The following is a 25,464-nucleotide window of genomic DNA, read 5'->3' as shown; positions in this document are numbered from 1 at the left end:
ATACTATGAAGCTAATTAGGAAAGATTAAGTCATGAAATTTGCTTATAAGTGGATAGACATGTGGATTCTATAGATAAGTGGATAGATAAGTGTATTTACATATCATGCTATGTGCAATGAGTCAGAAAGAGAGGGACAGATATAGAAGGACTGCATTCATTTGTGGAGTATAAGATAATATATCATGAGACTACACCCAAGGATAGTAGATATAAGGGTCAGGAAAACTGCTTCATAATTGGAAACCTGCCTCATGAGTGGGCGGGGAGAGGACAGCTGCAATAGAGAAGGGATCACTAGGAAAATGATGGTTGGAAGAATCGGTCAGGATGAGAGATGTGTGCCGAAAGTAGATAAAGGACCAAACATGATAACCTCTCAGTATCTGTATTGCAAACCACAATGCCCAAAAGTAGAGAGAGAGTATGGGGAATATTGTCTGCCATTGAGGCAGTGGGAGGGTGGAAAAAGTGGTGTATACTAGGGATATTTGTGGTGGGGAATATGCATTGGTGGAGAGATAGGTGCTTGAATATTGTGTGACTATAACTCAAACATGAAAGCTTGTAACTATATCTCATGGTGAATCAATAAAATTTAAATAAAATTCTGTGAAAAATACACACAAACAAAAGAAAATAAAGTGCCATAATTAAAATTATTTATCTGCATGGAAATCTGTGTGAATTTAAATTGAGACATACTCTTTCTTCACTGCCCCAGTAACTTTAGGAATTGTTTTTATATATAGTTTTATACATTTATTTTTTATATATTTTTATAGATGAATTATGGGAGCAGTATAGTGAAAGACCTACTAAAAAGGAAACATTTAAAAACAGAATAAAAATACCAAACATAAAGAGGGAAGTTCTACTTGCTTTTCAAGATCTGTAAGATCAGAGGAACGTGTTAAATGGTCTGAAGATAACTTCCTAAGTATTAAAACTTAAGGCTCTGAAGAGCAAAATAAACATTCTCTTCTGTAGAAACATTAAAAGCACACATAGGTAGAAATACCAAGTGGGAAGTCAAAATAACGAGGCAAAGAATCAATGAGGCCAAGGCAGTAGATGAAGCAGGATATAAAACATGTACACAAAGTGTGTGTCGTGCACATGTACACCCAGCTATGAAGATTAAAATAAGGTGAGACTGTTTTAACTAGATTAAAATTTCAATGGCACAAACTGCAAAAGAAAAGATCAAGGACATGATAAGTATCTGCAATAAATTAACTTTAATAAAGGAACATTATTTACAACGAAATAAAAACATAGCACTTTAAACATTTCCTCATCTATGACAAGGATGCGCTTCCTCTGTTCTACTCACAAACTTAAAAAAAAAAATCAATGCCAGAAAGATAGAATAGAAATGCCAGAGTTGGCATCACTGGTATTTGAAAAACAGAACTGAGGGAGGCAAGAAGAACACAAATAATAATATTTTGGTAGGGTGCCTGCAGTAAAACCTGCCAAGAACAGCTGTGATCAGGCAAGACTCAGGATTCACACCTAGCATAACAATGTTCCAAAATTGATTACCAAGAACAATATTTATTTATTTTAGCTTCTGTTTTCCATAGTAAAGTGTGTAAGGCATTTGCCTTGTGTGCAGCTGACCTGTGTTCTATTCCAGCACAGAGTAAGGTCTTCCCAGCACTACCAGGAGTGATCCTTGAGAGCAGAGCCAGGAATAAGCCCTGAGTACTACTGGGTGTGACCTCCAAACCAAAATCTTTTAAATAAACTCATGTTATGATCAACTGAAAATTTTTGCACACTCTATTCCTATCAATATAACTGGTAGTTTCTTGAAGATGGGGTAATATTTTATTTTTTTGTATCTGCCACCCTTAGCAAAGCAATTGGGTTATAGACTTGGAGAACACTGTGCCTGCTGGGACAAGAGAGAGATGAAAAGCCATACACGAACAAATTTTCACTTTTTGGATGGGGAGAGGGATTAGAGCCACTCCCAATCAGTGGTGCTTAGGGCTTACTCCTCTCCTGACTCTGTGCTCGGGCATCACACTTGGTAGTACTGGGGGATCATATGCAGCGCCAGGGATCTAACTGGGTTGGCCTCATGCAAGGCAAGCATCTTACACTTGAACTATCTCTTCAGCCCAGATTTCACTTTTTAAGCACTGTCACTGTCATCCCGTTGCTCTTCGATTTGTTCGAGTGGGCACCAGTAATGTCTCTCGCTGTGGGACTTATTGTTACTGTTCTTGGCATATCCAATACGCCACGGGTAGCTTGCCAGGCTCTGCCATTCGGGCTCAGTACTCTCAGTAGCTTGCCAGGCTCTCTAAGAGGGACGGAGGAATTGCACACGGGTCGACCGAGTGAAAGGCGAATGCCCTACCGCTGTGCTATTGCTCCAGCCCACTTTTTAAGCAACATCAATAAAACAAAACATCTTCCAATGAAGACCAAAGTAATCTGATACTTTATTCTGTACTTAGAGAATTAGATCACAACCACACATGATTTTCATAGTAGGAAAATCAAACTTGGATTGAGAACTGCTAGGAAAAAAGAAAAAGGTTTTACACAGTTGGTCCTTCAAAGGCTTTCATAGAAAAAAAAAATCATAGTATAGAGATCAAACTCTGGAGTGTGCATGACCATGCTCTAAACCTGATCTCATCATTTAAGTATCAGTAGGATCCTGGAAAAGACACTCACTTTCTCAGAATCACAGTTACATCATGTGTAAAACTAGGAATAAAAGTAATACCCATTTCCTAGGACTGTTGTGAGAATTAGATGTGCTAATGCATGTAAATTATAGTCTCAAATGTCATTTTTAAAAAGTCACATTTCCTTTACCACTTGAAAAGAAACTCTTCTTAGGAGAATGAAATTTATTCAGTCTCTTAACTGGAAACTTCAAGTGATGCTAACTGGAACAGCAGTAAATTGCGTTTATATGCATATTCTTTTTATTATCCACTTGTAGGCTGTTCTCTGTGTGCCAGGAACTAACACAAGCCTCTATCCTGTAATACTTTCCTGCTAGTTGCCCTTTCTCTTTTTCTAATTCCATATCTGAGTCTACAAGTATACATTTCATTTGAATCAATTGCATGATCTTCTCTTTTCCTCTGCTCCTTCACCTCTCTGACTTTTAGTTTCATATTACCATCCATTTCTTCCAGTAAATTGTTCTTGATGAATGCTATAGAAAAATTTCCAGAAATACCTGTGCCAACATTAATTTCTCTGCCTGGGTATTTATACAAAAGTCACGCTTTATTGATGTTCTGATGGTGCCTAGAGTTTAGAAGATTGAGTCCAAAAGACATCAAACACTCGTGTGACTATTTCCCATAAATCATATCTTGGAGTGCACTCATAAAAGCACTCACATGTTTCCATTAAGATGGTCTGCAGAGGAGCTCTGTAAATGGCTGATGCTAATGACCCCATAGATACTTTAAAGTCTGATGTGGTCAATCAAAGAGGAGGCGGATGGTTGCCAAGAAACCTCCTTTTCTTTAGTTCTGAAGCTTTTCCTGAAAGAAAGTGGGTCTGGCTGGTAAGTGCCACAATGCCCATTCTTCCCTCTTAGTTATGACAATGTCAGAAACTCTTCTTCCTGATTCCTTTTACTATGGAGAAATAAAAATATTACTCAGAATAAAAGATTAGTTTTTTTCACCTTCAAAATAAATTTAAGACAAAAATGTTTACTGCAAATTATGGCATTTGAATACAAAGGTTTATAATTCCAATACAAAAAAAGCTGCATGCATGAAAGAGTTGGTAAGTAAATAGAATGCATTCAATTTGAACTCAACGTATTTAATACATATTGGGTTTCTTTAAAAATATCACTTTGACAATTTTTTTTTTAAGTAGCAGTAGACTTTACTGCATTTGCTCTATTTTCTGAATTGAGTGAAACTGTTTTCAGAAGTAAGATAAAAAAGAAATAGCTCCACTGTTTATTGGCTTTGTGTCTCCAGGCAGCTACTTAAAATCAGCATTAGATACAACATCAGTTATGCTAATTATGTACATGTATAAAGCATGTAAATGTAAGTGTAGTCCCAAGCACTGAAAGTTTAATGAAGATTCAATAAATGTTATTACAGCTGCAACTATTCTGAACTCTTATGCTTTTTCTAGGATCAGTGCCATCAAGGATGGGGAAGACATATTCTTCAAATTCTTACATCCCCATGGCTGCTGAGAATGAATTCCAAGATGTTCCTTGAAGAATGCTCCACTTCCTAGATAGTAAAATGTCTAGCAAACAGGTATCTGAAACACTGAATTTAGCTTCAAGAAGAATTTCCTTTGGTTGTATACTGATTACTTTTCTTGGTGTGGCTGTCATTATTCAATTCAAAGCCTTTAGGTAGGTATCTTCTAAGCCTACCAAAATCATCCTGCCATATACCTAGCTCCTTTTCACAGTGATCTGACCTGTTCCATCTGCAAACATTTGGATTTGCATCCCTAATCTAGATCTATCCCAGAATTCTTTCCCATTCTATCCAAATCTGTCATATGCCTTTTCACTCTGGAGATCAACACTATCAATAAAATGTGTTGTCCTTGTAAACTGAATCACCACCACCATCATCAACAGAGCAATTGTATTTTTGGCACTTACTAAATATTACATACAATGTAAAACATTTTGCTTATATTTCTTTATTTAAGCCCCATGAAATTTATAACACAGCTTGTCTTCTTTTTTTCTGTAGAACTGGGGATTGAACCCAGAGCCTTAAATGCATATGCCCTAGCCCTGTGGTTATTCCTTTTTTCTCCTAGTCTTTATAGATGAGGAAACAAAATTACATTGCCTGCCTCAGAGTAAACAATCTTTGATGAGAATGTTCACAACCTGTGTTCAGACATGACTAGTAGCAATACTAAAGGTTTTCTTTTTCTTTTTTTTAAATAATGTAGGAGTACTGTTATTTATTCAGCTATTGATCACTGTATCACTGTATCACTGTCATCCATTGATTATCAATTTTCTCAAGCGTGCACCAGTAACGTCTCCATTCGTCCTAGCCCTGAGATTTTAGCAGCCTCTCTTTACTCCTTCTTCCCAGTGGTGCCACATTGGAAGCTCTTTCAGGGTAAGGGGACTCAGACTCATCATTGCTACTGTGTTTGGCATATTGAATATGCCACGGAGAGCTTGCCAGGTTCTGGTGTGCGGGCAGGATGCTTTCAGTACCTAGCCAGGTTCTCTGAGAGAGAGAACTAAGCTATAAGAGGCTGTAAGAGGTAGCACGGCCACATTGGTGGTTGTACACTTCCGGGAGCATTGTTTTATAGTCTCTGGATCTTGGCCATTGATGGGATTACATAGCACCTGGAGCAGTTCGTGGGTGTGGCTGCCAAGCTACTGGAAAATGGGGGGTCTAGGTGGAGGGGACCTAGTCCCGAGATCCATGCAGGCTTGGATATCTCAGCTCCATGTCCCACACACCTGGGTTCCTCTGCTGGTATCTTCATGCGTGAGGCTCATCTGAACAAGCTCTGAACAAGCGGAGTGGGGCCTTGAGCATGACTGTGGCTGGGTTCCAGAGGTCTTCGGCTACCTCTGCTTGGAGTGAGAGGGAAACTCAACCCACCCTGCTCTGAGGGGCCTCAGTGAAGACAGCCAGGCGCGGGGGCAAGAGACTTCTGCATGGCTCTCTTCTGGGAGCGTTGTTTTATATTCTCTGGATCTTGGCTGTTGATGGGGATTACACGGTGCAGGGAGCAGTTTGTGGGTGTGGCTGCCAAGCTACTGAAAAATGGGGGAGTCTGGGCAGCTATTGATTAAACTGGTTGAATTGGGCATGAACTCCACATTATTTTCTTTTTTAAAATTCTATTCTGAAAGTTAACTTTATTTTATTATTATCCCCCCCTCTCTTTTTTGATTCACCATGAGATACAGCTATAAAGCTTTCATTTTTGAGCTTCGGTCATATAAGCATCAAACACCCATTCGTTCACCAGTGTTATATGTTCTCTTTCCGCCACCAAAATCCCCAGTATTCTGCCCTCCTCACCCCCGCCCTTTCCTACCCTTCCCCTGCTTGTGTGGAAGACAATTTTCTTTACTAATTTACTAGTATTGGTTACTAATAATTACTAGTTGGTACTAAGACATAATACAGAGTTTAGGCACTTGTCTTGCAGGTGGTCAATCCTGGTTTGATCCCTAGATTCACCCTGGATTTGAAAAAAAGATTTGAGATCCCTGGATTTAAAAAAAAAAAAAAAAACAACTCACAAACCAAACCCAGGTGAGAATTTTAGTCAGATCAATGTCTATTTTAGCACACATAGTCTCTTACAATACACTACCTAAATATCAGCACATTCCATTGACAAGTAGGGTTAACTTCACTAATCTGAAAAAGCAATTAGCATGCAAATGAGACAAATAGAAATATTTAGTTTTATAAATAACATTTCACAGTGACTATGCAGTTTTTTAATGTCCCAGACAAATCATTTCTTATAATTTTTCATTATTTTATAACTTTTTTAAGAAATTTTCAGTAAGGCTATTCTTTTGTAGTAATGAGATGCTCTTAAGTGAATACTTATAACTTTAGCTAAAACAGCTTTGAATATAATATAAAATATAATAAATTCTATGAAAACTCTATTTAGTCCTCTGGTTTTGCAGTGGGTCAACATATATTACTTTTTATTCCAGCTCTCAACAATTGTCTTTGTTCATTTCTACATCTTATAGTTGTCTTTTTAAAAGCTCAACTGTCCTTTAATTTGAATTTATTAGTTATTTAATCAAAACATCTAAAATAAAACTGTTAAAATAATTCAGAGGATTATCATTTTTGTGAAATCACCAAGGAAAAATAGTAAAATGTGATAGCAGAATGTATATATTCCTACATAAATCTCTTGAACTTACAGAGGGACACACTAATACCAAAGCATCAACATGGAAAATTTAAGAATGGCCTCAAATATTATAATTTAAGTAGCATAAACAAAAAGGTATAATATATTTGAAGAAAAATGAATTATCTCACTCATATAAATTATAAAATCCTAAAAATTATTTTAGTTTTATACCTTACAAATAAAAAAGCACAGAGGTCAAATAATTTAACCACAGAGCTACCTATAACAAACTAAAACTCAGAGTAAGGCTCTTCCAGTCTCTTAGCTATGGGTTTTTCAATTTTAGTGTATGAAACAAATTTGCAGTAGAGTACCATTCTCACAAGTTCACCCGATGCACTGGGAAAGAAAAACCATAGTAACTATTTCACTGATTTCCTTGTGATATATATCTTATATATGTATATACATAAATATATATATCACAGTATCACTGTATCACTGTCATCACATTGTTCATCGATTTGCTTGAGCAGGCACCAGTAACATCTTCACTGTGGGACTTGTAGTAACTGTTTTTGGCATATCGAATAAAACACAGGTAGCTTGCCAGGCTCTGCCATGCGGCGGGATACTCTTGGGCTTTCCGAGAGGGATGAAGGAATCGAACCTGGGTCAGCCGCGTGCAAGGCAAACACCCTACCAGCTGTGCTATCCCTCCATCCATATATATATATAGATGTATATATATCCATATGTAAATATTATATATTTACATATATGTGGATATATACATCCATATATATATAAATAACACTGCATATAACTGAGTATTCAATTTAACTGAATACTCAATTTTGTAAGCAATTTCCAAGTGGGACTATTTCTACCTTTTTTCTAAATGTCACTGTGGAAACCTAGAATGGAGCACTGTAGCAAGATAGAGATCTCTACATTTAGGAACAAAGGCAGTGAATGTGTGAAAGGATGTAAGGAAAACATTTGAGATCATTTGGCTAACACTGAAGGCAAAATGAAAGCTCTCAATGATTATTCTACATTTAGTTCTACTTAATGGACCAATTTTGGCCTGGAAATTTTATAAGTATTATATGTTCTCTTTGCCTTTCCCTAATAGGAATACAGTGATAAAGAGAATGCAGAAAAGTAAACAGCCTATCAAATAGTTGGAAGTGATGGTATGTACTATCAAGTAGAAAGAAATTAATGGACATGAAATAGTGGGATGACCCAGAGAATTTTACAGCAAGAGAAAAGTAATTGTAACTTATTAAAATAATTAGATTTTTCAAATTTCCAGAAATTAGAAGGTACTTACTATCCATATTTAACTGATGTTAATATTTTGCATAGTTTCTTTTAGACTGCTTGTGTTAAAACAAGTAAGAAAGTTCAGCTAAAGCACACCACATTATTTTTGTTTTTTGTCTAGAGGTATCAATCTTTATATTGTTTTACATCATCCCTTCCACTATATATTTTCACTTCCATATAATGTAAAATTAAAACATTCCATGTGCTTTACTTTTGTAAGTATTATATAAAAGTTACACAGTTTGCAACTTGCATTATCATATTCCATAGTAGATATGTATAGACTTAGCTTTTTAATATACTCTGCACTATAACTTATATTATATAAACTAACTATAGTTTATCCAGTATAGACTAATGGAAATTTATTCTTTTAATTTTTCACTACAGATTTCCATGATGACTGAACAATGCCATTCAAAGACAGTATAAAAGTTCTTGCTTCAGCTCATACTTGTCAATATCTGTTACTGTCAAACTTTCAGATTTTGCCAAACTGTTGAAATAACATGTGTGACATGGTGTCTTTTTTCAATTTTAAATTCCCAAATTCTTCACAGACTTGAACCTCTACTTACACTGTAAAAAACTTTTAATTCTGTATATCATCTGTTCACAGACTATGACTACTTTGTTTTTTAGACTATCCCTGGTAGTGTTAAGGAGCTATTACTGACATGGAGTATAGGGGTTCTTTCTGGTAGTGCTTGATAGTATTTGTGGAGATGATACAGTACCGAGGATAGAGCCTGGATCTCCTGTAATTAAAGCTTGTGCTTCAATTGCTGAGTTATTTTTCTGACCTCAATTACTATTTTCAAGTCTTCATTTGCTTTTCACTATTTTTGTACTTCTTTTTATACCTGATTACAAATTCCCTCTCAGTGCATTATCTTCTTCCAATATTCAGTCCATCTTTTCAATATTTATTTTTATTCATTTATATTTATTCATGGACTGGAGCAATAGCATAGTGGGTAGGGCTTTTGCCTTGCATGAGGATGACCTGGGTTTGATTCCACCGTCCCTCTTGGAGAGCCTGGCAAGCTACTGAGAGTATTGAGCCCGCAAGGCAGAGCCTGGCAAGCTACCCGTGGCGTATTCATAATGCCAAAAACAGTAACAACAAGTCTCACAATGGAGACATTACTTACTGGTGCCTACTCGAGCAAATCAATGAACAGGATGACAGTGCTGCAGTGCTATATTTTTTCATATCACTGTATCACTGCCACCCCATTGCTTATCAATTTGCTCGACCGGGCGCAAGTAATGTCTCCATTGTGAGACTTGTTGTTACTGTTTTTGGCATATCGAACGTGCCATGGGTAGCTTGCCAGGCTCTGCTCAGCGGGCGAGATACTCTCGGTAGTTTGTTGGGCTCTCCGAGAGGGATGGAGAAATTGAACCTGGGTTGGCAATGTGCAAGGCAAACGCCCTACCCACTGTGCTATAAACTAGTTAAATTTACTGCACTTAAGTGTATCATACTTTCTAATGTTTTATGCTGTTTGCATCATACCAAATCAGAGACATGTTTTCCTATATTAATCATTTAATCCTATAGGTTTTTATTCATGTTTAAGTATTTAATCCATTAGAAAGTCATTTTCATATATGGTATAAGGTATGCATCTAATTTTATCATTTTCAAAGTGACCAGCAAGCTATTAAGGAATATTTGGGTAGTCGTTCTTTTTCCCATCCCATTTGAACTATCTCTCTGGCAGATCCTATGCTGTCTTGTTAAATGTGGGTTTATTTCCAAGTTCTCTACTCCATGTTGACTTTTTCTCATCCAATTTGAGGTACTTTGATTATTATAGTACATTTAGTGTTTATATTTGCTAAAGTAAGCTTACCTTCCCTCTTATTTGTTTTCAAAATTGCATGTCACCAATTTTTTTCCCCAGCTCTTCGCCCTTTACAGAAATTTTAGGGTAAGTTCGATAAATTTGTACCTACATATACTTTAAATTTATTATGGAAATATATATTTATGAGAAAGTTTAAGTGGTGTAGTAAGCCTCCATAGCTTTAATGTTGCTTCAATCTCATTTCATCTCTCTCTCTCTCTTTCTCTCTCTCTCTCTTTATATCTTTTGGTATTAGAGTCATACCTGATGGTGCTCAGAGCTTACTCCTGGGTCTCTTCTGCTTAGGATCACTCCTACTCAGGGAACCATCTGCAATGCCTGGGATTATTCTGTGGAGCTGGTTGCATGTATGGCAAATGACTTACCCACTATAATATCTATCCAATCCTCTCTATCTTCTTTTACAGGCTGGCAAACTGAAAACCAATCTAAATAATCACTTTTTCCTTTAAAATTTTATACCTATTTCTAAGATAAAGACTTTGGACCCATATCTTTTGAATGAAGGTGGTCGGGGATAGCTACATTACAGAACTGCTATTTAAGTTAAAACCTGACATCTAAAAAGTCAGCCGTAAGAAAACTCTTGGAGGCAAAATTTTCAGGCAGTAAAGATTAGTTATGTTCAAAGAACAGAGAAAACAAAACGTCAGAGTGGCTAGGGTTCAGAGGTTTTGGGAAGAGAAGAGGGGATGTTGGAAATTAGAAGACAGAGAAGAAAGGGCCTCAACCATAAATTACAACAGGCCTTTGTAGGCTGTGGTCATATGTATAAAAGAAAGCAAGTAAAAGATTTAGGTAAGAAAGTGATGTGATCCATTATTATGCTGCAGGGAGAAGAGGCTGAGGCTTGGGCAGAAAGGAAACAGAGAGAGCAGTGGCAGGCTCCTGCGGCACTCCAAGAGAAAGATGAAAGTCATATGCACTTGGGAGACACAACACTAATGGAGGTAAGTGGATAGACTGAGACATTTATATAACACACAACTGTGAGAGAAAGAGCAAATAAATAAGAAGACAAAAACAGAATTGAAAAAATTCTCAGCAGGCTGAAATGAAGAACGAACCTAATAAGCTGCCATTTATTAAAGCTAACTCGAGATCTTGATCCTGAATTTAAACCAAGCCAAAGCAACAACTAAATGAGTCCTACATATATAATGCTAGTGATCTGACTTGGTAATGAATTTTTTTCTTTAGCTGAGTCAAAGGATAGTTAAGGTGAAAGGAACTTGAATTCCCTCAAGTGGGTTATATAGCTATGCATAAATAGCCGGGCAGGATCCAATTAAACAGTGATGCTTCTGCCCAGCAAAGCTATAAATAAGCAAATGAAACCCAGATAGGTACATGTTAGATATACATACATCATTACAGTGGGACTCATTTTAAACATAGTTTAATGTTGCTTGTATTCAAGTGTAATAACTGATAAATCAGGATCCTGATATATCACAACAGCAAGCATTAAAAAATAAATTAGATAGCTTGGAGGATGGTATTTATTTCCATTATGTTCATGTTACTAAGAAGTCCTACTATAAATGCACATATGTAGTCCTACTATAAATCTTTAAGAACATGTTATGCAGTTTGATGGTACTAAAAAAAGGACAACTTTTTACAGAGCTATGTTACTTGTCAAGTATTTAGCAACACCAGTCTTTAAGTTCTACAAATAGGTGCTTATGCTCTATAAGTCTTCAGAACAAACTGAAGTCCAAACAGCTACAATTTGAAACAGAAAAAGGTTAAGTGTTGGAGAAATGCAAATGTACTATTAGACTCTGAGTATCTACAGAAACTGATTTGTCTTTTATGCCTAGCCCTATAGAGCAGTGAACAGCAAATAGTAAATATTTACAGGTCCACTGAATCATCTATTTATACATATAACTTATTAAGTGTTTACTCGATGCTTGGCATAGAAGGCCCACTTTATGCACATGGTAAATATTCATTCTTTCAAAATTTATCTTGAGTGCCTTGCTCAAAGGAAAAGGATAGGGACATGTAAATCTTGACAACTGTGAAGGCAAGGTTCATGAGGATGATAAGGTAAGATAATCTGCTACATATGAGGTAGAAGATGGAGTGAACTGTAGTCTGATTAATAGCGCTTTGAGATTGAGGGAAAAAAGTAACTATGGGCCCCTGTCATTTTCTCTAAAACTTCCTAAAATTTGCAATATTTTGAATTAAAGAGGGATATGACTGAAGGATTTGGTAAAGAAATGACTAAAATCCTAGTCTCCAAAACAAGCCAAAAGATGAAAATATGTAGAAAATGATGCAAAATGGAAAGATATATTAAGACAAACAGTGGACACTCTATTGGGGAAAACAAGAGCATGAACTGAAAAAGTGGGGAGTGGAGAGAAAGTGGAAGGAAAAAGATAGCGGTTTTCATGTATGATACACAAATTTGGAATTTCAAAAGTAAAGCTGTTCTAATTTGTACCAAATATTTTCATTGAGATAATAGCATCTGCAGTTAACAAGAATGGTGGTGGTAAAGGAATAAATGAAAGACAACAGGACAAAGATGGTCCAAGATAAGAGACCTCAGTGGGTCTTCAGAAGTCATGGTTTGACCCATATAGCTTTAGTTCTTATCTGGCCTTGGCTCTATTATTACTTTATTACTCAAAATAAAGTGCTATTTTGAACCCTGCTATATCATTAAGAAACTTTAAAATGTTAATTTCAAAGGGTGTGTACCAAATATTCTCATTGAGATAATAGCATCTGCAGTTAACAAGAATGGTGGTGCTAAAGGAATAAATGAAAGACAACAGGACAACGATGCATGTCACACTTACGTTCATTGCAGTGCCTAGTACAATTGCCAAGATACAGGAACAACCCAAATGCCCAAATATAGGTGAGTCAAAATTGAATTTATATCTTTGATGCATTTAAACAACTTGATAAAGAGTAAAGGAATCTTTTGGTTTGATTCCAGTGAAATGTCTCATATCAGATTCTTCTTTTTTTTTTTTTTTACTCTAATGCCATTATGAAATGTGCACTTAGTGCAAGGGAAACGACACCAAGGAAAGACGGAAAGACTGACTTGGGAGCACATAGTATAATATTTATCCTGTGTTCAGAGAGCAAAAAGAAAGGAATACAGAAGAGGGGAAGGAGGAAGGGGAAACATAGACTAGAATATCAGATTTTGGTAAATTCTTAATAAAGTCTCTGGAAATTAGTTTTTTTTTACCTTAACAGAGGCAATAAAATCATGTCTCCTTATCATATAACAATTTTTGGACTTCAAGTTTAATTCAATAATGTAAACCCCTATGTTATTTCTATGTAACAGTTGTTTTCATGTACAATTTAGAATATCTATCCTTATGCCTCTTGGTATTTTTACTCTCTCCATACTGTACATTTATTTTAGAAACACTCTATTACAGGAAAAATAATGTGTCCCTTTTGGGAGGACACTTCATCACATAGCTTCTCATTACTCATGTGAAGTGCCAAGAACCTTGAAAGGACAGAAAGAAATTATTCCTCTCTAGTTTCTCCGTAGCTCTCCGTTTGACAGTGCTCAAGTACAGGCTGATTGGCTATACAACCACAGGGATTTGATGAAACAAAGCATTTCACAGCAATGCAGAATCCAGCTGCTTCTGTGTCAAGCAAAGTACAAGATATGACCTTGGTTGATTGCAGGATACTAAGTTGTTTCGCCTAAAGCAGAAGTCCAAGGAAGAGGGCAAAACCTTTCACTGACTAAATTTTGAAGCTTTTCTTATCAAAATGCAATGTGCTACAAATTGAACATGTTTACAGAAAGCTGGAAGTGCATAGTATTTTTTACTAACATATCTGCTGACTTATATCAAACCATCCTATTAATTTCCTGCATTTGAAATATACAATATGTTAGTTCTCAGAATTTATTCAGTACCCAAGATATTTAAAACCTAAACAATGGATTTATGAGCAGTGTTACTTAAATAACCATATCAAAAAAATTAATTGGGGTCAGGAAAATGCTCAAGAAGCTGGAGCTAATATTTTGCATGCAGAACCGTGTATTTAATTTCTGGCAGCACATAGTCCCAGGAGCACTCCAGAATATCAACCATTGCCCCTGACCCCCTGCTCAAATGAAAATGTAACAGTAAATTTGGTTTCCAAATGCTATAAATGCTATAAATTTGATAAATTTGACTATAAATTTGATAGTCCACAAAAGGTAGACAAATCTCTCATTTAATTATCTTTAAAAAAATAAATAATTGAGTAGGTTAGCCACTGCTAGATACCACTGATATTAAGTGATAAATAGGCATTCAATAATTTTTTGATCTTTATAAAATAGTCCCATTTTCTTCAATGTGAAAACAAATTTCTATTGGATGTAACTCCTATGGGTGTTTGATGATTCATATGATCATGCCATTTCAATCTGTTGTCTGCACGTAAAAACAGTCTGAATTATACTTACATTTTTGGTTACAATTTAATCTTTCTTTTTGTAGGGTCCACATGTAATTTCACAGAAATAAAAATAAATATGGAAACTCATGCATCATTCTCACAGCTAACAAATGAAATGGTTTTTACTGTTTAGAGTAACTTACTATTTTTTGCTCCTATGCACATTTTTCTCTGGTAATATATTTGTGTTCTGCTTTACTTAATATTATCTCAGAAGGATTTTACAAATCGCCATAAAGCTTCTTCACCAACAAAAATACACTAATTGTGAAAATTGCCACAATCCAATGAATTACTTCCCCGCTCTTAAACATGTTAACTTCCAGTGTTCTCCTCCTTTGTTTCTGTGGTCTATATTTTGGTTAATGGTTTAGCCACAAAAATTTTCATATTTATGCAGTTTTCCATTTGTTTCTGATGCTTATCTTTCCCAGTAAATACCCTCAAGTACAAACATCTGGATATGAATATTTTTATGACTCATATTTCCAAAGTGCTTTCAAAATTTAATTGCCATTACTAGCAAAGTATGTACCTATGATTTGTACTATGACTTTTAGCAGCACTTAGATAATAGTATCATTTTTTTTGTCCGTTTTATGTTTTTTTTTTTGTGTGTGTGTACCAAGGGCTAGGGCTAGGGGGTGGAGAGGTATAGGAAATGAATGTGCTTTTGTGATTTCTGTTTTGTTTAGCAATGCTAGGGTCTGAACTCTGGTATTCATGCATGCCAGGAGCACTAATTTCATGAACAGGACAGTTCTATGATAGCATATCCTTGAAATCCCGTTTCGTTTTTTTTTTTAATCTGCATTTTTTTTTAACCATCATTGCCTGTTTTGAAAAATTTGTTAATTAAAATTCTTGTTTATGAATTATCATTGGGGGTATATATCTTTGTATTTACCTAAAATATTTACATGCATTTGATGCTTTATTTAGAAAATAATACTATACCATATTAACTGGTTTTATGCCTTAATAGATTGCTTTACTGAGGGCGTTTTTGTTTAGCAGCTGTTTAATATTTTTACTTCAAAAATTGTTTTAAATATAATTTTATTCTTTTACTTTAAAGCTAGGATAACAATTTTAAATATCTGACAAATATGCGACATCACCCATCATTTGATTTAAAAAAGAAACCTAATATTTACTTAATCTATCTGGAATGTCCTTTGGCATATATTTTAAGATATAAATGTTAATTAAGGGGTTGGAGAGATAGCACAGGAGAGTAGATATATGCCTTACATGTGGCCAGCTCTGTTCAATGTCCAGCAGTATATATGGCTCCCTGGGGTGAATATGAATACCAAGTGAAATGCAAAACCTTCTTTTAATATTTTTTTAAAAGATCAAATGGGTAAACATTTTTTTTAATTTAGGTAGAAGTTCATTTTACAGTATCATGCTACATATAACTATTTTTTATAGATCTCCTATGTCAGATAATAACCTGTTCACAAATGTTTTTTATTTTATTCTGCTATAACTGTAATTTCTCTTGTATTATGTTTTGTATTCATTTTTCTTAATTAAAGAGTGGTTTTACTAGTTTTTGGTTTATTTGTTTTATGTTTAGCCATTTTATTGAGTTTCTTACTGTCTCTTAAAATTGTGTTGTTTTTGTTGTTTTCTGGATTGCCACATTTCAAAATCAGCCATTTAACTGAAAAATGGAAAGTCCAAGGTTAGGTATCTATCATGATATCATGATATATTAAAATATTGTTGTTGGAAACAGAAACTTAAGAACACTTCGCAATTACTTCAGTGTCCTTGTGGACTGTATTAACCACCTTAAGAACTTTTACCATTGGTCCTTCAACCTCACAAATAGCTTTTCTGACATCAGAGGCTGATGTTAGTTACAGTTTGGTAGAAAAAGGAGTAAAAAGAAATAACATATATCCTTGGATTTAATGGCTTTGGGCATTAAAAATTTTACTTAGGGTCAGAGTATAAAAGAAAAAAACAGGAAATAGTAACAGCACACACGTGCACGCTTACCACCTGATCAGCTAACTTTTCTCTCCACAACCAAGAGCTTCCACTCCAAGTATATCATCATTTCTACCTCCCTCCCAAATATCATTTCAGTTATATGAGGATCAATTCTGTTTGGCTTAGAAATAATCTTTGTTGTCCCCTCTGTCATCTTATCATCACCCACCGACCCATCTACTTACAAGGAGCATCACTAGAAAAGCAATAACAAAATATCATCCCCCCCAACCCTATCACACTGCATCAGCAAACAAGATGAAACAAAATCTACTGCTAAAAGCAATCTAAAGAACAGAATCCCCTCAACTGCCTCCATCACAATTCATTTTTACTTATCTTTTGGTTTTAAATCAATCGTCAAAACAAGACATGAGGAGCAAAGAGGTTCAAGGAAATGACCAACATGATACAATATTTTCACTACCGATCCAGACACGCAGCTTCAGGTATGGTTTTTGTACTCACGGGGAAAATGATTAGAAGTGGATGGATTGACACTGTCCCCACTGTCAGCACTTTCACTGCTGGAGACTTCATCATCTGATTCCCGCACAGAGGAGCAGGGTGAAGAGCCGTCAACTTCTTCAAACTTCCTCTTTAAAATTCCACTCATAGCTGCAGCACTGTCACATGTACCTGTAACAGGAAAGGAAGCAATGAAGCATTGAAATATTTGACCGCTGAATGTGTAGCCAAGGTCTCCTGAGTCATTTTTATGTGTGTATGTGTGAGTTTTTATGCATGAGCTGAGCTTTCCCTTGAAGCATTGGTGTTTTGTTTCTCCTTTATTTTTTTAAGTTTAACAAAAATTAAACTGAATATTAGCATTTGACTGGTTACTAAAATGTGTCCATTTTTTCAAAATCTAGTTCCTTTTAATGCAATACATTTTTATTGTTGTTGTTGGCAAATTGAAAGAATCTGTCTGGCAAATTTGGTAACAAAAATAAATGTCAGTATCCCCCTTCATCCCAAATAATGACTTCCTTCTGTAACATTTACCTAGAAGAAACACAGATCAGTAAGCAAAATCTCCATACTCAAATTTAAAATGCAATGCAAAACAACAAAAACAAAACCCCAACTCCTTAGCAGAGCATAACAAAGCAGAGGAAATCGCTTCTAATATTTAGGTGGTTTCCATGTCAATAGTGAAATAAGGGAAATGTGTACCAATGACACCTGGTTGCTAAAGCCATCACCAAAGTATCAGAACTTCCAAGGGCTATTATTTACCTGGGATATTATTCTAATTGAGTGGAGCATTGAGGGGTATGGCTTAGCCTAAACACCATCTCTGTGATGAAAGACTCTCCTTCACTGCCCTTTCTGCACCAGTCCCACTTAACGTGACATATGCACAGTCAGCTAGAGGATATAAATTTCCCTTGCAGTGTAAGGTTATTTTAGGAGATGAGCTATATATATATGTGTGTGTGTGTGTGTGTGTGTGTGTGTGTGTGTGTGTGTGTGTGTATGTGTGTGTGTGTATGTGTGTGTGTGCTAAAATAATTTTAATTGCCCTTTCATCCTTTCATTATATTTTAGGTTATATAGATATATAGAATTAGATATAGATATAGATAGTCTTATATTGCTATAAGAGGTTAACTTGGCTAGGAGTGTTAGGTCAATCCCAACGCATTTCACTGTCCGTCTCACTTATGTCAGCTTGAACTTTCTTTTGAGTGCTGGAAATTACTCTTTACTTTGCTCCCCATTTAGTCATTAGTCTCCTTGGTCAGGAGGAAGCAAGAACTCTAAAACTATCGTGATACCTACTTGATTACATGATCTAGGCATGTTCTCAGAAATCTAAAATCCCTTGTCTGTGCAGGTCACAAAGTAATGTCTGTTTCTCTAGCTAAACCAGTTCAACAAGATCTAATTATTTTTTGAAGTGGGTCTTTGTATCTGTATCATTAATATCATTGGAAGGGAAATTGTTAAACATGCAAATTCTCAGGTTCCACTCCAGAGATCTATGGGAAACTTCTTGGGTATCATTTATGTAGCTTAGTAGCAATGCATATGCATTGGATGTGTGAAACCCTGGATTTCATCTAGGACATCAAAAAAAAAAAAGAAGAGAAGAACTAATAAAACCCTCTGAGAGAAGGCTTCTTGGACCCAGTGCTACATAAAACCATCCAGCTGATTCTGCGATAAAATCAAATTAAAGATCTAATTTCTAACTCTAATCTCTTGGCTCTACTGCAGTAGTTCCCTCCTGGTACTTTTCTTTGTGTGGGTGTATCCACACACTAGCCCCAGAAAGAACACATACTCCAAATTCAACATCTGGTTCCCATGTCTCCCTGGGCCCAGCTGGGGTGGCCCAGGTAGACCAGCATTGCTCCGGAGCTGGATATGATGATCAGGACACACTGTCATACTGCTCATTCCCCAGAGTGACCCTGGTATCCTCTCCCTCCACAAATACTGCCAGAACATCCCTAAACCAATTTTTTTCTCTTTTTTAAAAAATTAATTTATTTATGGGCTGGAGCAATAGCACAGTGGTAGAGTGTTTGCCTTGCACACGACCGACCCGAGTTCAATTCTTCCACCCCTCTTGGAGAGCCTGCCAAGCTACTGAGACTATCTCGCCCTCACGGCAAAGCCTGGCAAGCTCACTGTACTCACATGGAGTATTCGATATGTAAAAAACAGTAACAACAAGCCTCACAATGGAGACGTTACTGGTGCCCACTTGAGCAAATCGATGACAGTGACAGTGACAGAATTTATTTATATTTTAAATCACTTTTATTTTTATTTATTTTAGGGGAAAGGGGGTCACACCCAGCCATACTTAGGGGTTACTCCTGGCTCTGTACTCAGAAAGTAACTCCTGGCTGTGCTTGGGATGTCAGAGATTGAACCCAGGACAGCAGTGTGCAAGGCAAACACCCTACCCGCTGTACGATCAATTCAGTCCCCTATTATTTTTTCCTTTTTAAATCTCTCTCTCTCTCTCTCTCTCTCTCTCTCTCTCTCTCTCTCTCTCTCCCGTCCCACCCTCGGCTTGGTGCTCAATGCTTGTTTCTGGCAGTGCTCTTAGGCACATGCAGGGCAAGGACCCCACCCATGATTCCTGCATGCAAACTATGTGCTCCAGCCTTTTTTCTTTCTCTTTGGGTCACACCCTGCGATGCACAGGGGTTACTCCTGGCTTTGCACTCAGGAATTACTGCTGGCTGTGCTCAGGGGACCAAATGGGATGCTGGGAATGGAACCCAGGTTGGCTGCGTGCAAGGCAAACACCCTACCCACTGTACTATAACTCCAGCCCCAAGTGCTCCAGCCTTTGGATCTGCCTCCCTGGCCCTTAAATCTCTTAATCATTCCTGGTGAGTCATCTAGTAACACTAAGTATAGCATCACATATCATGTACTTCATATTAACTGTTATTAGTGTCAATATATTTCATTCATCTAAGCATGTTTTAAATGTGTTGTATATATATAAGCTTAATTTCACTCGTATTTATACATATGTGCCTAATTCCACTCCTTGTGGGTAGCAGGGGAGTCAAAATGGACTAGACCAAGTTACCCATGAGGATGCAGTAAATATCCACCACACTGGGCTCCTTCAAATTCAAAATACTTCTAAAGTTCTGTTCTATAACTTTGTTTTATGAATATGTCTTTTCAATGACTTACATTGACAGTGGACACAGAGAAATAATCATATGAAAATATCACATTGTCCAGTCTTCTGAGAAAAAAAAAATCTCTATTCTGGTTGACTTTATTGTTTACTGTTCAGATTAGCATATCATTTTCTCCATCTTAAGAGTGTGAAATGCATAAATCATCATGCATATCTGAACAGGGTGAAGAGACAAAAAGATATTTTGAGTAAAGTTCTTGAAATAAAGTAGGACAAGATATAAATTTTAAAATGGTTTGTTTCAAACAAGATGCAAAGTAATTCATGAGGGAGAGACTCCAAGACACAAAGACACAAAGTGATACAAGATGGAAATCCAAGAAAAATGTACGGTTTTATAATAAAATACAGCCATGAGAACAATGAAAAACCATGTGCCCACACTCTTTGAACCACACCTGGCTTCACTGAAGTCTTCTTCCTGGCTCTGAGTTCAGGGATCACTCCTAGAGGGAATTGGGACATGATCTGAGGTGTTAGGATTGAGCTGGAATCAGCCATGTGCAAAGCAAGTGCCTTACCTGCTGTAAAATTTCTTGGCCCTATGTGTTTCTTCAATTCCATGTCCCCAGAGACCACTAGCTTTCTTAGGAAAGGCAGATTTCTCTACAATCACTCATGGGATACAGGGGACCATGATCCAATGTGGTGAGATGGGGGATGTAATATGCTTCTCTTTCTTTCTCACTTCCTCTAGAGTAAGATGAGTTAAACTCCCATCCCCACAAAATATATATTTCCTTTCTCAAGATGAAACATAGCTAAATAGGGAAGATATGAAGCCAGTGAAAGAGTTAACCACATTTTAAATTGACTTGATATGGCATCAAAACCTCAAGAACAGTGGATAGAGCTGGACAGGCATTAGTTTAGTCTAAATATAAAACGTTGAACACAGAAATCTCTATAGCAACATTTTAGCACAGTTACTATTTACAATTAATGAAATACATGCTAGTTGGGGCACCACCACTTCTCACTTAAAACAACAGCCTCCTAATTATTCTCTCCCATCCCCTACTGTTTGTTTTCAATGTGTTTTCTAGGTTGGAGGCAGAAGGATAAATTTAAAATGCAAATCTGATCCTGTCAGTCTGTAGCTTAAAACTCTTAAGTGGTTTTGGATTGCCTTAGGATCAAGTTCAAAATCCTCAAAATGGCTTATAAAGTATTAACAACCTAGTTTAGCTAACCTCTTCATTTTGAGCCACTAGCCTTGTCCCCAATACTTTAGCTTTAATAACTTTCTGTTTCTCCAACTTACCTTTTGAGAAACTAGTCCTTCTGATCAACATTTAATTTTTCCCCCTAGCATTTACCACTCTTTAAGCTACATTATTTATTTGTTTATTATTTGTTGTTTTTATTCCTTACTAAAAGACAGTTGTGTCCGAGTCATTGCTTTCTTTCTTAATGTTACAAGAGCCTAGAACAGTCTTTGTAAATACTCTATGCTCAAAACATATTTGAAGAGTGGACAGAACGCTTCCATTTTCATATTTTAATTAATTTAACAATGCACATTTCTCTATGTCCATTTCTCTACCTGACAAAAAACTTTGTGAAGCAAAAATTATATTTATATCTCATTTACTATAATTTTTCCTGAATTTATAAAATATTTGGCATATTCAATAGAAAGAGAATCAAAAATGAGAGGAAACTGACCTCAAAATGTCATACACTTCTTTTGCTTGTAAGCCACTCAAAAGACAATTCTAGCTAACTTAAGCATAAGACATCTGTTGGAAAAATACATGTTCACGCAATTTAAAATAGAGCTGAAATTGAAAAAAAAAGAAAACAGAATACTGAGAAAATGTAGGAATAAGGACTGCTGCTGAAATGGTAGTTAAATTTCCTTGCTTTTTTTTCTAGATTCCCCCCAAGACTACAGGTTTAAGTCCAGAAACTGCTCTCTGTTTCACAGTTTAAGTTTAATGTCCAAGAATTGAGCAACTTTTTTATTTGTTTGTTTGTTTGTTTATTTTTTGAGTCGCACCTGGCGATGCACAGGGGTCACTCCTGGCTCTGCACTCTGGAATTACCCCTGGTGGTGCTCAGGGGACCATATGGGATGCTGGGAATCAAACCCGGGTCGGCCAATGCAAGGCAAACACCCTACCCGCTGTGCTATTGCTCCAGCCCTATGCCCAGCTCCTGATTTATTTGACTACAGGTCAGAGTGACAAGTTCTACTCCAGAGAATATTACCTACAGGCTTCAGAGTGTTTAACTACTACTTGCTCATCATGCCCTCGTGCAGGTACCTTGCTTGCTTGTCTCCATGTTTCTTTGTTTGCTTTTTCAACTCTGGAGAAGCTTGTGTTCTCTCATGAACATGTGCTTCCATTCGTTCTCATCTCTCATATCTTCCTAAGTAAGTTTCAGTAAAAACTATCTTTTTCACCAAAAAAAAAAAAGAAGAAAAAAGAAAAGAAAATTCAACTGCATTTCAAAGCTTGCAGGTTTCTTTCAAATGTTCTCTCCATGCATAACATGGGTTTATCCATGCCTTCTGGTTACTGACTAAAGGTTACTGACTCTGGTTTTTAGTATGGTGAAGTAACATTACACACATTTAACAATAATATGGAAATTATAAATATATTACCTCAAGGAGAGGGGTGAGAGAGAAAGGGTGATAGGGAGAGAGAGAAAGAGACAGAGAGAGAGACAGAGATATAGAGAGAGAGGTAGGATATAAACAATTCCAATCTCCCAAGGTATAAGTTAGATAATTTAGAAAAAGATACCAGTTAAATCTCAATCTTTGATAAAATATAAGCAACAGTTGGAACCTGCTTTTACTTATTATTAGTTTTACATCAGAAATTTAAATTTAACTGGAATTTATCAGACAATTTTATCTGAAGTAATTGACTCTTCCTCAGAAAGGAGAATGACTTTTAAAATAAAAAACACTGAAATAAGAAAAGATATTAATTGGAACAAATTTACACGAATGTGTTTGTGCTTTATCAGCCAAGTAAAATCTATAAAAAAAAAGAAACCTGTAAAGGGAATCATAAATTTATCAAGTAACTGTGGAAAGGTAGGCGGAGGGGGTGGTGTTAATCTGAATAAAGTCAGGCCTGATGATGAAAGCAAAGCAGGCTTAATATGAATCAAAATAGAGGAGCTCATACTAAGTAATAATGATGTTTCAATCTGGCATCTGAAAGAAGAATTTGCCCTACACCCAAACATATTCATCACTATATGCAAACAATCATGAGATCCTTGGAAATTCTGCAAGAGTGGAGCCAATCAAAAGCCTATATAGTAACCAGAGCTAAGCATCACACAACACATGAAATCACAGTTTTACCTACAACCTAGAAACAACCTCTTAGACCTCCCCAATGTGTCAGCAACCAAAAGCAGTGAATTCTAGCATCATGGGTGCTCGTTGTGTTGGTCTCCACTCTTCAATGCACTACCTGAACAGTGGGCCAATGAGAAGCATCTGAAGAATCTTTGCTGGACCAAATTCCTGTATGTGTTATGTCACCTTGGAATCTCAGTGAGGGCTATGCTGAGTGTGTGACTAATCCTAGGCTTAAGTGATATAGAAAATCTTAAAAAGGAACCTTAATATGACTTTATGGATTTGATATGGATATTTATTTTGTTTGTTTAAGTATATCAGTAAATGGCTGAAAAGCACGATGTAGTTGTGCTGAATCCTGTATCTAGTGGACTGCTGCCAACAACTGTTGTAAGCCAACAACTGACTTACACTGATTTACAAACAAATAAATGGCATCCCAGAGCAATGCTAGAAGTGACCTCCTAGGCACAGAGTAAGAAACAGCCCCTTAGCATTGCTGGTATGGTTCAAAAACTCAAATAAATAAATGTTCTTACCATCCCAGAGATTCTCAGAGAAACTCTGGGATGGTAAGAACATTTTTAGGTGGGAATTGAGAAGGGCATGGTACCAATTTCGTGAAATGCTGTCTTCCTCGGCCAGATTAAAGAAAGGATATTAAGTACTGAGTTTTTATTTCAAGGAAGCTGTTCATGCTGAAAGCTTCAGGTGGTGATGTCATGATGGGAGGGGGGACAGATAATTAAGACAGCCTGATCAACCACTTGAAATCTTGCTTACATGAAGTGCAGCCAATCAGGTAGCAGAAATAGATATGAGAGAGATATGTAACATGTATAAATGCAAGACAACATATCAGACATCAGAGTCAACAGAAAACACAAGTCAACACATGAGAGAGGAGAGAGAGAAAAAAAATTTGGAGCCTTGTGGAGACAATGTGAATTGATACTACTGAGAAAAAAGAAAAGAATGAGTGAGAAAACACTGAGTTTTGAGAAGTGAAAAGCAGTGCATGCCATTGAGGTTGCTGTCCTGGATGTGGAGGTTCCTGTTTCTGTGGTGACTGCAGTCTGCAGATACACCTGTATGAGGTGTTAAATGAAAGAGTTGCGTCACTGAAGACATCTGGTGTTCGGCATGATAACACTCTAAGGTGGCCATGAGGACCGGAAGTTAATTGGTTATACTTTAACAGTAGTACTCAAAAGAACAAAACAGCCTTCTAGAGATACTCTGATACTCTTACTTAGGAGCCTGGGTTTATCCTCTGCTTTGGTTTTTTGGCAGTTCTGTTAATTCCAATTGCAAATGTCCTTAACAAAGACCCTTCTGCCTTGTGGTATACGGCATATAGATGAGGAACTTGTTTAGCAACTAATATTAGACCGTGACATGGAAAACGATTTTTCCAAATATTTGTCAAAACACAAATAGTTCATTTTGTGTCCTCATCAAACTCTTCCAGCAAGGGCAGAAAACCATCATAATATGACAAAATCCTATTTCAATGATTTTGAAAAGGTAAGATCACTAGTTTCAATAAGCAAGAGGTACAGCAATAGGCACAGTATGAAAAGCAGCAGCTCCAAGATTAAGTTGCCGTGAAAATATGCCTTTACTTGGGAACTGAAGCAATAGTACAATGAATAGTACAATGAATAATACAATGAATAATATAGAATAGTACAATGAATAGAACAGAATCCATAGAATAGTCCTTCCATGCAGCTGACCTGGGTTCAGTTCCTGGACCCCATATGGACTCCAGTGCCCTATCAGGAATGATCCCTGAGTGTGGAGCTAGGAATAAGTCCTGAGCGCTACCAGTTATGGCTCCAAACTAAAAACAGAACAAGTCTTATCTCCCTTATTTCCACTCCCTTACTTCTACAATAGAAAATAATTTTGAATTTTCTTCT

General features: G+C 36.5%; 1 protein-coding gene across 4 annotated transcripts in view; it reads right to left on the bottom strand.

Annotated features, from left to right (window-relative positions):
* Nucleotides 1-25,464, bottom strand: part of CSRNP3 (cysteine and serine rich nuclear protein 3) — a 218,588-nt gene that overhangs the window by 70,529 nt on the left and 122,595 nt on the right. For all 4 annotated transcript variants that reach the window (XM_055119997.1, XM_055119998.1, XM_004601121.2 and 1 more), the window contains one exon: nt 16,995-17,165. In XM_055119997.1, the coding sequence (XP_054975972.1) occupies nt 16,995-17,165 (171 nt within the window). The remainder of the gene's footprint in view (nt 1-16,994; nt 17,166-25,464) is intronic.

This window comes from Sorex araneus, chromosome X (assembly GCF_027595985.1).
Source record: "Sorex araneus isolate mSorAra2 chromosome X, mSorAra2.pri, whole genome shotgun sequence".
NCBI classification, from domain to species: Eukaryota; Metazoa; Chordata; class Mammalia; order Eulipotyphla; family Soricidae; genus Sorex; species Sorex araneus.
The sequence above is the reverse complement of the archived record's forward strand: the minus strand, read 5'-3'. Positions and strand labels throughout refer to the sequence as shown.